Source organism: Zalophus californianus, chromosome 7 (assembly GCF_009762305.2).
Source record: "Zalophus californianus isolate mZalCal1 chromosome 7, mZalCal1.pri.v2, whole genome shotgun sequence".
NCBI classification, from domain to species: Eukaryota; Metazoa; Chordata; class Mammalia; order Carnivora; family Otariidae; genus Zalophus; species Zalophus californianus.
Window position 1 is genome coordinate 112374276 of NC_045601.1, and position 13375 is coordinate 112387650.

Below are 13375 nucleotides of genomic sequence, written 5' to 3' on the forward strand. Positions count from 1 at the left end.
AAGAAATATCATTCAAGAGCTTAAGACTCAAGAGTTACCCATGATCCCAGAATCATTCTGACTGTAAATTGTTGAAGTTTGAACCAGATGCATCCTTCAGCTTATAATAAAAAGGAAAGTTTCTGCTTTATTAAAGGAAGAGTTTAAAAAAAAAAGCTTCCGTACAAAAAAGTATTGAGCAAACCGCTACTTCTTTTGTGGGCCTTTGAAACAAGCTTTTGCATATCCTTTGTTCTATGCCCAGCATGAATGAGGAACACTCCCCCAATCTATAGTATCGTCTCTGCTCTTGAGTCATAAAATCCTTAAGACTTGATAAGACCTTTCAACCAGTGGCATGAAACAAAAATAATTCTGTTGATTTCAACATCTTTTAGGACATGAGGAAAAATAAATCCATGTAAAACTTATACTACTCAGAGGAAAAAAAAACCACCTTTTACATTATAACTTTGTAAAATTTTTTGAGAGTTTGCAAAAAATCGCAAAACCAGTTTCAGTGACTCTTTGTATGTTAGGTATCCCACCACCCACCCACCCCTAACCCCCTCTTCCCTCCCCTCCCATCCCCCCATATCAGCTTGAGTAACTTGTCCTGATGTAGGGGGCAGATGTAGTCCCTGTCTCTGATAGATTATGTCCAGAGAAAAGAAAAAAATCGCCCCAATGAGATATTGCCTATTAGTTCAAACACATAGTTGGATGTTTGGGATATCTTTTTTCTTATACCTGGAAATGCCTTTGTCCTAAATTTCAAGGCCTCACCTACAGAGTGAATCCCTCTTTGATACACTGCAGTGGTTACTGCTGTTAAACATCTAATGCTTGATTCTTTAAGGTCTTTTGGAATTGAAGATTTTCACAGCTAAAACCTCCAGCATTTGAGCCACACATAAGAGAGTAAACCTCTTAAACAGTTAGTTCTGGACCATGCTTTCCTTCAAAGGCCCCGGTGGGAGGAGAGAATTCACTGATCCTAGTGAACTTGTGCCTTTGAGATCCACTGGCCGCACCCACCTCAGCTTGGCCCTGGGGATAACCACCTCTGATTTCTCCCCTTCATCTTCTGGAAAGCTGCTGTTCCCTCTAAAGGGTTTGGAGCCAGGGCCTTATAAAGTTTGCATATGTTTGGGGAAGGGGCCAGGGAGTGGCGCATTTGAAGTTTGGGAAAGTGTTACCCCCTCCTTTCACGGGCTGGATGGAGTCCAGCAGGACTGCCAAAGCCCATGCAGTCTCAGGAGATGGCGTGATTTGGGCAACCTTGATAGTCTCAGAAGTGGAGCCGGAACAGGAATGACGAGAGCACGGAAATTCATACTACCTAAAACAGGTGAGAGTGAAAAGCAAAGAGAAGGAAAAGAGGCATGGAGGAATTGGGGGGGGCGGGGGGGCATAGCATTCAAAAAGCATGGTCTGCTTTCTTCCCACGGGTTCCCTCTGTGGGTGCAGAGAGGTACTCCCATCTGCATCCTTTGGAACTGTGTTAGGAAGCAGCCCTCTCACGGAGATGGGAACTGGGGGAAAATTTGGGGAAGAAGTTTAAAAGTTGCACGTCCTACATAGTCAATGGTTTTTATTCAGCAATGTGATATAACATGATTGAAAAGTGATTTTTTTTAACCCAATACATAAAACTAGGAATTAATGTAACTTAGCGCCAGTGTTGTAGAATACATTTTGGTAGCTTTCTGATAGTTTTCAAGAATGATGGGCTTATGCTCTAATTAGCTATTGTTCTTTTACAGCTGTTAAGACATAACAGCTGTGGGTATTTTTTCCTTTGAATAACTTGACCGAAGGTTGGATTGCAGTTTGGTTGGAAGTTTGCATGGTCAGCAGTAAGTTCCTATGTAGGCCTGGGGATAGGCGCCTCGAATGAGTCCCCTTTTAGTCCCCTTTAAAAAAAAAAAAAAAAAAGTATAGCTCAGGGGTGCCTGGCTCAGTCTGCTAAGGTCTGACTCTTGATTTTTGGCTCAGGTCATGATCTCAGGATCCTGAGATCAGCCTCTATTCTGGGCATGGAGCCTGCTTAAGATTCTCTCCCTCTCCCTGTTCCCCTCCCTGCCCCCCTGCTCACTCCATACAGTCTGTCTCTCTAAAAAAAAAGGTATAGTTATGTAGGGGAATATCTAGCTGTGATCTTAAGCTAATAGCCTTTAATTGCCTTAGTAGGCTTTTTTTTTTCTTAAGCTTTTTGAAAGAAATTCTTTGTGAAAATCTTGGCAATGGAGAAGAATCTACTCCAAGACTATTAAGCACTTGTTTGCTGTATGAACTAGTGTGCTATTAGAAAACAGTAGGTAATGGGGCACCTGGGGGGCTCAGATGATTAGGTGCCTGCCTTCAGCTCAGGTCATGATCCCAGGGTCCTGGGATCGAGCCCCACATCAGGCTTCCTGCTCCACAGGAAGCCTGCTTCTCCCTCTCCCACTCCCCCTGCTTGTGTTACTGCTCTTACTATCTCTCTCTCTGTCAAATAAATAAATCTTAAAAAAAAAAAAAAAAGGAAAGAAAGCAGTTGATAGTAAAAACAGCCAGGGAAACATTGAATGAAGCCTAACACCAGTACGGCTTATGAAGATGGCAGTCCTCTGCAAGTGCTAAGTGTTATTTCATTTTTAAAAATCCGCTTCAAGTGGGGTTCCCCCCACCTCTCAAAGGTGATCTCTGGAGACAGTTGAATAACATGTCAGTCTTATCTTTAAGTAGAGCTGGCACAGGTGGCTCCCAGGTCATGTCCTAGTGAAGTAGTACTGCCTTTTAAAAAATTTATTACTCCTGAATTAAATTTACTGGCAAGCTGTTGGCCAACCCTGGTCTGGCGTACGAACGGAGAACAGTAAAATTGTTTTCAGATCACTTTTTCTGCAGTTCCCCACAGTCTGAGTCATCCCAATATTCATACACTTGCAGAATGTAGACACTTGGTTAACATGCAACTTTTGCATTCAGAGGCAGCATATTAAATATGTCCGAGCAGAATTGCTATGTGCATGGAGGGGGAAAAGTAATTTCTGCCCAGACTGTTCCCCTTTGCCTTTTGCTCATAGCACAGGCTACTGTAATAGGTATGTAGCCGAGGGATGGCGAGGGGAAACCAGAAGGAGAGAGATTCAAGATGCTGGATTTGGGCAGTATGGTTTTGTAAACAAAGTGACACAAATTGGGGCAGAAATTCCATGGGGACAAGAGAGGAAACTGGAAGACTGGAAATAGAGCACAAAGCCAAGTCCCATCCAGATGGCGTTTTTAATAAATTTATCAGACGCATATGAAAGAGTATAATGAGCATTCAGATGGGGAGTGGCTTGGCCCCAACGAAGAAGAAAAACAGCTTCTGTGCTTTGCAGTCAGAATCACTCTCTAAATTTTCCCAGTAAAAGAGACCACAAAACTTATTCAAACCATTGTGTAATTATTAGACACTTCAGCTAGGCAGGCTGAGGTTTGTGTTTCTAGAAAGAGGAGTTAATAATAGAGCTCTTTGCTGCTGAAATGGAAAATGTGGTCTCTATGTGTTAGTAAGCCCAGCAGTGACTTCCAGGACAAACCTCTTCTGGAAGGACTCCTGTAGTGTAACTAAAGCAGAGCGCTCTCCCCGCAGGCATAAAAGAGCTTTTCTGTTCTTTAAAAAAGCCACACTGTTACAGACATTCCTTCTCTCCCCAAAGCGGTTTCTGTTTTAGTCTACCATGAGGGACCAAGCTTCGTGGATATGGGTACACTTCAGGAAAGGAGAAGCTGCGAGGACCGAGGATGCGTGCAATGGGCAGGCACACAGCCGCTCTTCTGTGCTGGGCATATTTGTTTTCTTTTGAGCGGTTAGGTCAAGACCCAGAGATTGATCATACTTTACTTTTCTAAGAAAACTTTCACTGAGAAAGCATTTTTTTTTTCTGCTTTATTCAGTAACTTTTAGGTTTTCTAGCTTCTGGTAAGGAACTATATTAAGGTGAAGTGCTACAGCCTACGTAAGCATCCTTTTTTTTCTCACTCTGATTCATTCATTCAGCAAATATTTACCTAACACATACTCTCTGCTAAGCACTGTTCCTTGGCAGCTGGGACTAGAGCAGTGAGAAAAAGGAAAGCTCCTGACCTTATGAAGCTCACATTCTCAATCTCCAATGGTTGGAGATTGGAGAGCAGGTGGACATACTGGTCTGGATATTAAGAATTGGCACAGTGCTGGAATGATGGGGTCATCTTGGTTGTTTATAAAAGGTCATTATCCCCCTGGGTTTGTGCCTAGGTCCCTGTACTTTTCTTCTTTCCATTAGTTGGTATGTTTTGGTCATTATACTGTTAATTTGACTCATTATCAAAAAATAAGAATGAGAATTAAGAAAAGTGGTAATCTTTTGGGCGCCTGGGTGGCTCAGTTGGTTAAGCGACTGCCTTCGGCTCAGGTCATGATCCTGGAGTCCCGGGATCGAGTCCCACATCGGGCTCCCTGCTCAGCAGGGAGTCTGCTTCTCCCTCTGACCCTCTTCCCTCTCGTGCTCTCTATCTCTCATTCTCTCTCTCTCAAATAAATAAATAAAATCTTAAAAAAAAAAAAGAAAAGTGGTAATCTTTTGATTTTGTACCTTATTAGGTAGATACAGTTGCTTATCAAGTTGCCAGTAGAGTTCTAGCAAAAGCCATTTCTTAAGAGGAAATTTGGGATTTGGGGTCGATTTTACTGATACGGTTCATCTCTGTGTTTATGTTAAGATGTGTCTGTGCGCGTCCGTGTTGAGCACACATCGTAGATCCAGACTTTGACTAATAAACATTAATGAATAATTATGTCAAGATCAAAGTGGTATTTATCCTCCAGCTCATAGATAGAGGATTCCATGTTAAGAAGGCACAATTCTTCAATGTAGCATATATGTTAGATCACCTCAAGTTTCCCAGAGAATCAGAGGGTAATATTACTCAGGCAGTTGTGCTTAGAGAAAATTTTAGAGACTGAGTCTTCTTGAATAAACCCATTTATAAGTGTGTCTCTAGAAAAGGAATTCTTAGCACTTATCCCAGCCTTGTTTTCCAGAGAGCTTGAAACCATACCAGTAAGGATCTTGTGATAATCTCTGCTGCTGCTACACTAATTGACCACTAGGTAAAAATCAGATATCTAGGGATAAAATTGTGAAGCAGTAAGGTTGCATAGATGGAGATTGACAAACTCAGGAAAAGTCCTCAAAGACAACTGATAAAAACCTAGCAGCTGCTACAGAGGGTATCAGTATTCAAAATAATCATAAAGGGTTTTATCCTTTCAGAGACTTGCCATCATTCTGGTTTTCATAAAAACAGTGTTAAAATGTGTGAAACTTGAAAAAACCCACAGAATTCCATGTGTACAAACAAATATAAAGGGCATATATGTGAAGTTTGGGGAATAGGAACACTGGCATGCTAACCACTACACTGAAGAGAAGACTCCCAAACCTCCACAGCCCTGTGTGCGCCCCTCCCTTGGTGGCTTCCCCTCCTCTCTTCCTGAATTTCAGTGTTCACCATTCCCTGAGTTTCCTTCCTGATCTCACCACACAAGCATGTATCACTAAACGACAGAAGTGGAATCATATTTCATGGTTTTTCCTCACTTCCTCTTTCCTTAACCAGTTTTCTTTGTGGGACCGACCCTGGTTGAAACACATAGCCCTAGTTCACTTATTTTTCAATACTGTATAGTTTTTGTTTAATAGTGAAATTTCAGTAACTCACTGGACAGGTTGAACAGCTGATTAGACACACGTAAAGGGAATGAGTAAATACAAATAGTAATTTGAATTAAGAAATTGCCTAGAATGCTTCAAAAAGAGGTACAGAGAGAAAAATGAAAGGAAGGTTAAGAAACATGGAGGATAGAATGAAAAGTTCCAATGGAGGTCCAGTAGGAGTTCGAGAAGAAAAAAAGAAGAGAAGAAAAGGAGGGAGAATTGGTATTCAGAGAAATAATGGCCAAAATTTTCCAGACTTGATAAAAGCCATAAATGCTCATATTCAGTCCTGAGAAGGGCAAATTCAATCTACCTCTAGGTACAACTTAGTAAAATTGCAAAACACCAAAAACAAAAAAAACTTTAACTGTAGGCAAAAAATAATTACAAGTTAGAGGGATAGCAGACTTTAGCTGACTTAACAGTAGAAGCCAAGAGACTATGGAATAATATCATCAAAGTGCTAAGGAAAAACAGCTTTTAACCAGGAGTTCCATATCAGTTAACCTACTTTTCAAGAGTCGTGTCAAAATGCACTTTCAGAGACTTTGCTGAATACTAATGGATGTGTCTCAGAAAGAAGGAAGTTGTACCAAGAAGAAAGGAGTATATAAAAAATAGTAATGGTGAATAAATTGGTTAAGTATGGATAAATAAGTTTTGACTGTATGAAAAGAAGAAAGGTTAATGAGTTTCACTTCAAGTGGTTAGAAAACAAAGCAGAGTAATTTAAAAGGAAATGAAGGAAGAAATAATAATAGTAAGAGGAGGGGCACCTGGGTGGCTCAGTTGGTTAAATGTCAGACTCTTGATTTCTGCTCAGGTCTTCATCACAGGGTCCTGGGATCCAGCCCAGTGTCTGTCTCTGTGCTGGGCCTGGAGTCTCCTTGAGAGTCTCTCTCCCTCTCCCTTTGCCTGCCCTCCCACACTCACGCATGCACATGCTCTCCCCCCAAAGTAAATAAATAATTAAAAAATAAAAAGAATAGCAGAATTTTGGTGAAGTAGGAAATAAAGAAAAGAAATCAACAAAACCAAAAGTTGGTCCTTTGAAAACAAGACAAGCTATATAGGACTGATCAAAAAAGAAAGAAAAGGTACAAATACAAATATTTGGGATGAAAAAGAGGACATACTATGAAAATTTTTGTGCCACGATATTTGAAAGGGTAGATAAAATGAAAATTTTTCCCGAAAGGGCCAAGAATATCAAAGACAATTTGGAAGAAAAAAAGAAAAGGAGGGGAAGGCGAGGGAACAAAGGTGTTCACTTATCAGATTTTAAGATTACTATAAAGTTATAGTTTATAACATGGTAAAGGCACAAGGCTGGGCAAATCAGTGAAACATAGCATAGATCTTAAAAAGATGAATATCTATGAAAATTTTGTGTGTGAGTGAAATAACACAAGTTAGTGGGGCAAGAGTTCATTAAATGGCAGTGGTGAAATCGGCTCATCTTAAGAATAAAAGATGAAAGTAGATTTTCTGTGTCACACACAATATACCAAAAATAAATCCTAAATAGATTAAAGAACCACATGTGTAAAGCAAAATTTGAGAACTTTTAGAATAAAATACAGGACAGTATCTTTAGTAATTGAGGGTGGGAAAGAATTTATAAACAAGAAAGGAAAGGCACCAATCTTAAAAGATTAATATTTCATCTCAACATTAACCAACAAAAGATTGGCATCCCACAAATCAATTAAAAAGATGGCAGAAAAATAGACAAAAGGTAAAGATCGGTAGTTTACAGAAGAAAGGTGAATGATTCCAGAGGAGAGAAAAAGAAAAAAACTGTGCAGCTTCACCAAATAGAAAAATGAAAAACTAAAACCACATTGAGATACCATGTCACACTCATCTGTCTGGCACTACCAAGAGTTGGTAAGAATGTGGAGCAATGAGTTGAGAGTGTGAATTTTTATAACTACTTTGGTGAATAATTTGGCAATATCCAGGAAAATTGAAGGTAACTCATAGCCATGAGTGTAATTCATGCATATATACATGTATAATATCTTATGTGTTCCTTTAAGAAACTCTTACCATGTACACAGACTCCTTTGTTTGTAATTGCAAAGAAAACAGTGGTAATAATCAAAACGTCCCTTAGCGGGAGACTGGATAAATAAATTTTGGCATGTTTATGGATTGAAATATTTTATAGACCCTACATGAATGGACTAGATTTATCTTTCTATTGAATGTTCCTTCATCCTGGTTTAATGTTTGTGGTAAATGTTAATATTGTTCACCAACCATTCCCCTTTCTTCTCCTGGGCACACAACAGGGTTGCACTTTCCCACCCCCTTGAAGTTAGGCAAGGCCCTGTGACTTGCCTTCGTCACCCGAACCGTGAGAGAGGTGATGTATGTGACTTTGGGGGATGGGTCTTAAGAACCAGGACTCAGCTCTCTTTCTTCTCCTTGTTACTGTAACTGAGGAAATTCATATGAATACAAAGCCTCTGTCACTCGGGCCCTTGGCTGATACAGTGAGCAGAACCACTTTTCTGATCATCACTGAATACATAGGGTGCACAAAAAAATAAATACATAAATACATAAATAAACGTGCACTGTGGAAGGGAGAATGGGAGCTGTTACTACTGCAGCCTAAGCTCCTATCTACAGTATTATTTTATGTCTCAGTTCAATTTACTGTGCACCTTGTGCCACCTCCTTAAGTTCCACCTTCCAAATCACCCAGTACTTCCCCTTTTCCATGAAATAGAGGTACCATGACTTAACCTCCAAATATAGTCCTTCCTTGTCTTTCCAAGTCCTGGGGAACTTCTTTCTGAGCCCCTTCCTTCTCTGCCAGGAAACTGTCCTTAGAGGTTATTTCACTAGTGTGTTTGCGTGTTGCTTTGGAGTTAAGCTTGATAGTCAAGGGATTCATCACCAGAAATCCGTCCTCTCTCCCTTTCACCTTCCCCTTCTCCCTTTTTTATCTGTGGATGGCTTCCTCATCTGCAGAGAGCAAAGCAGTTAGTGAAGCTGTAGAAGAGGAGGGCTCAAGTCAGGCATGCCCAGCTTTGGAAAATAAATACATTGTGTAGAAGATACATGTAAGACTATGTACTGCACATCATTATCAAGGTAGAAATGTTTTGGCATGGCGGTAGTAGGGCTCACCCTCTCTCTTCAGAGAGTGTATAATATTATACTGAAAAGTACAGTATATATCTAATGAGAAATTGTCTTTTTTTCCAACCTATTTTAAAATTATATAAAGTAAGTTGCAAATCTTGAAGGTAAGTAGCTGGGCCTAATTGTAGATTTGGGTTGAATAATAAATTAAATTAAAACCCCAACACTGGAAAATGCACAGAAAAGGTCCCAGGGGACTTAAAAGGCCCTTACCTTTTATTATTCTCTTCTCCATGGTTAGAGAATCTGCATCATTTTTAGATAGCTATCATTTTGTGGAAGCCCTTGGCTTTTAAAAAATGAACAGGTTGATATGGATTTGAAGTAGAGAGAGAGACTCAAAATCAAAACAGAGCTGGTGTTTCAAAATATAGCAGGTCATGAACAAAGAGAAAAGCCTTCTGTGTTGAAATGCCTGGAAGAGTAAACAAACAAACAAAAAAGGGAAACAAGTCATGGCTGAGGGCAACAGTGTATTTTGAAAAGGGATTGGTACCATTTCCTAGGTCATCTTCCTGGTTTATGAATTCTAAAACACTGAATCTACATGTATATCATGTTTTTCTAAACAAATTTGTGATATTTACCAAATGTAACAAGTACATGCAGTTTAGAGAACAATAATAAAACAAGCGCCTATGTACCCACCACCTGGCTTAAAAACAGAACAAAACCAGTACTTTTGAAGCCCCCCCCCCAAGATTTCCTCTTGGAAATGAAATCAGTTAATATTTGGACCCATTGGTGGGAGTCCCTGGAGGATTTCAGCCCCCTCTTCCCAGACACATTATCCTGAACTTTATATAATCATTCCCTGGATTTCCTTTTTAGTTTTACATTTATGTATGTATCCCCTAAACAAAGCATATTTCTAGTTCTGCCTTTTTAAAAACTTTGTATAAATGGACTCATAATCTGTGTTGTTCTGTGCCTTGCTTTTTTCCCTCAACATTATGTGTTTTTCTTGTTTTTTGGGTTTTTGGTTTTTTGGAAGTCAAGATTTTTTTTTCTTGGGAAAACAACATTATCGTTTTCGATTCATCTATTTGTACATAGCTGTAGTTCATTAAGGTCAGATAATGTGTAGTTTCCCATTGTAGTAATATTTTGAAATGTATTTGTCCATTCTGTATTTTATGGGGTATCATGGTTCTTAATAGTAAAATACTTCAGAGTTAATTAGTACATGTGGTTTGGTTTGTTCCAATCTTAGATTCAACTTTTTTTCTTGAAGCAATTTGGCATGGAAAATGTGTTCATGTCTTAAGATAATCAAGATGTTCTAATTTCCCCTTTGTCATGGATGTGAGCTAGCAATTCATTTTGTTCATAGCACACTATCAGGATATGTTTGGCTTCCCTTATCTTGATGCTGAATCTTGTGTTGGGCTCACAGTTCCCATGGAGAATGTTGCAACAATTGCTGATTGTGCCAGTGTGATTGAAGGAGTCAGTCGGAGCCGAAATGCCTTGCTGAATGGCGACACCAAGAATTATGACTGGGATTCTGGCTATACGTGTCATCAGCTGGGAAGTGGTGCGATTGTGGTTCAGCTGGCACAGCCGTACATGATCGGGTCAATACGGTAAGAAGATTCCTTTTCAGTCATTACTTTTAAAATGGAAGACACACGTGCAAATTCTGTTTTGGAACTTCAGTGAAGATATATTTCTGTTCTTTGCTCTAAATACTGAAGGGGGAGGAACAAGGAGATACAGGGTGCTTGTTTGGATCTTCTGGTGGGGAGGATCCACCAAAATTAGACTTGCAGCGAGACTAGATTAGAGGCCTCTCCCTGGTTGTGGCTCACCTCCTTCTTCGGTCTCAGTTTGTGTTGGCCTGGGACTTAGAGGATAATGTCAGGAGAGGTTATATAGAACCAAAACTAATTTTCAACTCCAATAAATTTACGTCGGAACCAAATATGTGAATATGAGACCTGGTACTAACAAAAGAAAGCTTCTTAATGAAAATCTGGGTTTTGGTGGTTTTCATTTCATTTTGTCTTGTTTTCCGAAAGGAATTTTAAGCCAACATTGCTTGATTTATGGGGTCATGTAGTTTTAAAATGTGAGACTGGTGACATCCCCCAGAGGATATACTTGTAGTTCAAGAGAGCCATGTGGGTATTGAATAGGCTGCCCTTTTTTTTGCTTTTTTTCTGAAGGTTCCAAGGAGGTCTCTGAAAGACTAATGTATATATATTTATGTTATATATTTATGTTTAACATAGATAAGGTATTTTACATGCTCTCTGAGACTGCCAGGGGTGGGGATATCGGTGGGACGTGACTGCCTTCCCCCCACCATCATGTTCTACCACATTTGCTCTGTTGTTCCCTGTTCTCAGGTTAAAATCATTGTGTATAGAGAGAAAAAGCACAAAAAATGAGGTAGTAGGATTTTAATAGGCAAAGGTTTATTGATGTTTAGGCTAATGATCACAGAGGTTATTGTGGCCTGCCAGTCCCCAGGGGCCACCCTGATGAGTGATGCTGGATTTCTGGGAGAATTCAGACCATGGATTTCTTCATTTAAATTGTCAACCCCTTTTCATAAAGGGCCACATATGGGTTGAGTAATATAGGCAACCCATCACACAGATAGAGAAGCCTTGGCTTCATGCTGTGGACCAGACAAACCAGCTTGGTGCTTCAGGAGGGGGAAAGAGAAGCCACAGTCAGTCTGGGTAAGCTACCAGTGCAGATAAACCTCCGTCAGATAGCAAACAAGACTCCATCCTTCCTTTTTTCTCAGCTGCGTGCGTTAACTAGAGCAGTCCTAGGCCATCTATTTAAGCCGTTCTAGAATTTTTGCCATAGATGGCATGAAATTTATGTAACTATTTCCCATTATAGTCTCTCCCTCTTCACTTTACAAATCTGGGGAACCACTGTCCTTCTCCTGTGACTGGCGCTCCCTATAGTCTTCACAGTTTCTTGAAGATTACCAATCGTGTCTCTGAGATTACATCTGCAATTTCTTTCAGCAGGCGTGGAGTGTAACTCACTGGAGCCAGGAGACTTGGAATCATTTAAATTGACTAGATACTCTCTTTCTTTCACTTCACCTATTTGGGGCTTCAATTTTCTCTTTATTATGTTTGTTCTGCCATTTCTAATTTGAAGACCAGTCTTTTTGTCAATGAAGATGGAAGCAAACTGACAGCTTAGTAGCTCTTCCCACTCTCTTTTAATGTTCCCTGTATTCTGTCTGCTTACCTGGTACTCTGCCCCCAACACCAACAGTGTTACATGTGCATCTCACACCAACATGTCAGAAATGGAATCCCATCATCCCCCCCTTCCTCTGCTCAAGTCACCTTAAGATTTCCCCCATTTCATTCAGTGGCACCACCCATCTATCCATAGACTGAGCCACAAACATGGCAGTCTTCCCGAATTTACCTCTCTCCCTCACCTCCCCTCCTCAGCCAGTTCTGTCAGTACTGGCTCTTACATATCTCACAAAGCCTTCTGCTCTTCCCCATCCCCACTGCCATTACCACAGTTGTACCTTTGTAGTTTCTCTTCTCCATCTGGTAGGCCAGACTTCCATCTAGCCTGTCCTTCCCCACCTGCAACCGTTTCCCCACCCCAGATCTGATGTGGTCACGCCCCTTTAGGAGAAAATTCGGACAAAGGCATTTAAGAACAATCTGACTTGCTTCTGTCTACACAGCCTCGTCACCTGCTCCTCTATCCACCCCTACACGTGCCTGGCTTAGCCTGTCCAGTTACTTGCAGTTTTGCACACGCCACTCCTCTCTCACCTCTATGCCTTCAACTCTTGAAACCTACTGTTCTCATTGCTGGTGTCTCTCACGACCTTCCCATCACCTCTTTCTTACCTGATTCTTACTCCCTCTTCAGGACTCCGCTCCTCCAGGAGTGCTTCCCTAACCTCCCGTTATCTCCTGGGCGGATTCAGACCTCCGTCTTCAGCGATCCCCACACATTCTGTACGTAGTTCCTACTGGAGCATTTGTCGTACTTGTATTATAGTCGTTTACATGCTGTCTTCTCCCAGCCTCCCCTGCCATATAAAGCCTGTGGCAACTCAGAATAAGCGTCCCTTGACAGATCAAATGTGTAAATGAGGTAGTCTGTCAAGATAGCAAGTACAGTAGGAGACCTAGAATTTTAGATTCAGCAGGAACACATGAGGTCACCACCAAGGTGACAACTCAGAGTGGGACAAACAGGCTCTTTGTGTGGCCAGGCCACCTTGACCTCTAGCTCTACCCAAACAATCATAGATATTCAATCTGACCCCAGGAAAAGGTGTCACTGGGGCTTAAAGCAAGAGAAAACAGTGAACACTTGGCTGTCTTTAAATATGGAATGAAAATGGCTCCCCCAAACTATTTTTTCTTTCCGGGACTCCGAGTGGCGGTAATGAGCATGAGCACAACCAAAGGCAGAATTGTATATCTCAGCCGCCAAACTTCCTTAAGCCCAGCTATTGTTTTTGCAGTGAGAAAATCCATGAAATTGAAGCC

The 13375-nt window shown here is 40.8% G+C and overlaps 1 protein-coding gene across 7 annotated transcripts in view; it reads left to right on the plus strand.

Annotated features, from left to right (window-relative positions):
- The window catches only part of BTBD9 (BTB domain containing 9), a 437181-nt gene that overhangs the window by 308530 nt on the left and 115276 nt on the right, over positions 1-13375 (plus strand). For all 7 annotated transcript variants that reach the window (XM_027601879.2, XM_035728511.1, XM_027601883.2 and 4 more), the window contains one exon: positions 10270-10459. In XM_027601879.2, the coding sequence (XP_027457680.1) occupies positions 10270-10459 (190 nt within the window). The remainder of the gene's footprint in view (positions 1-10269; positions 10460-13375) is intronic.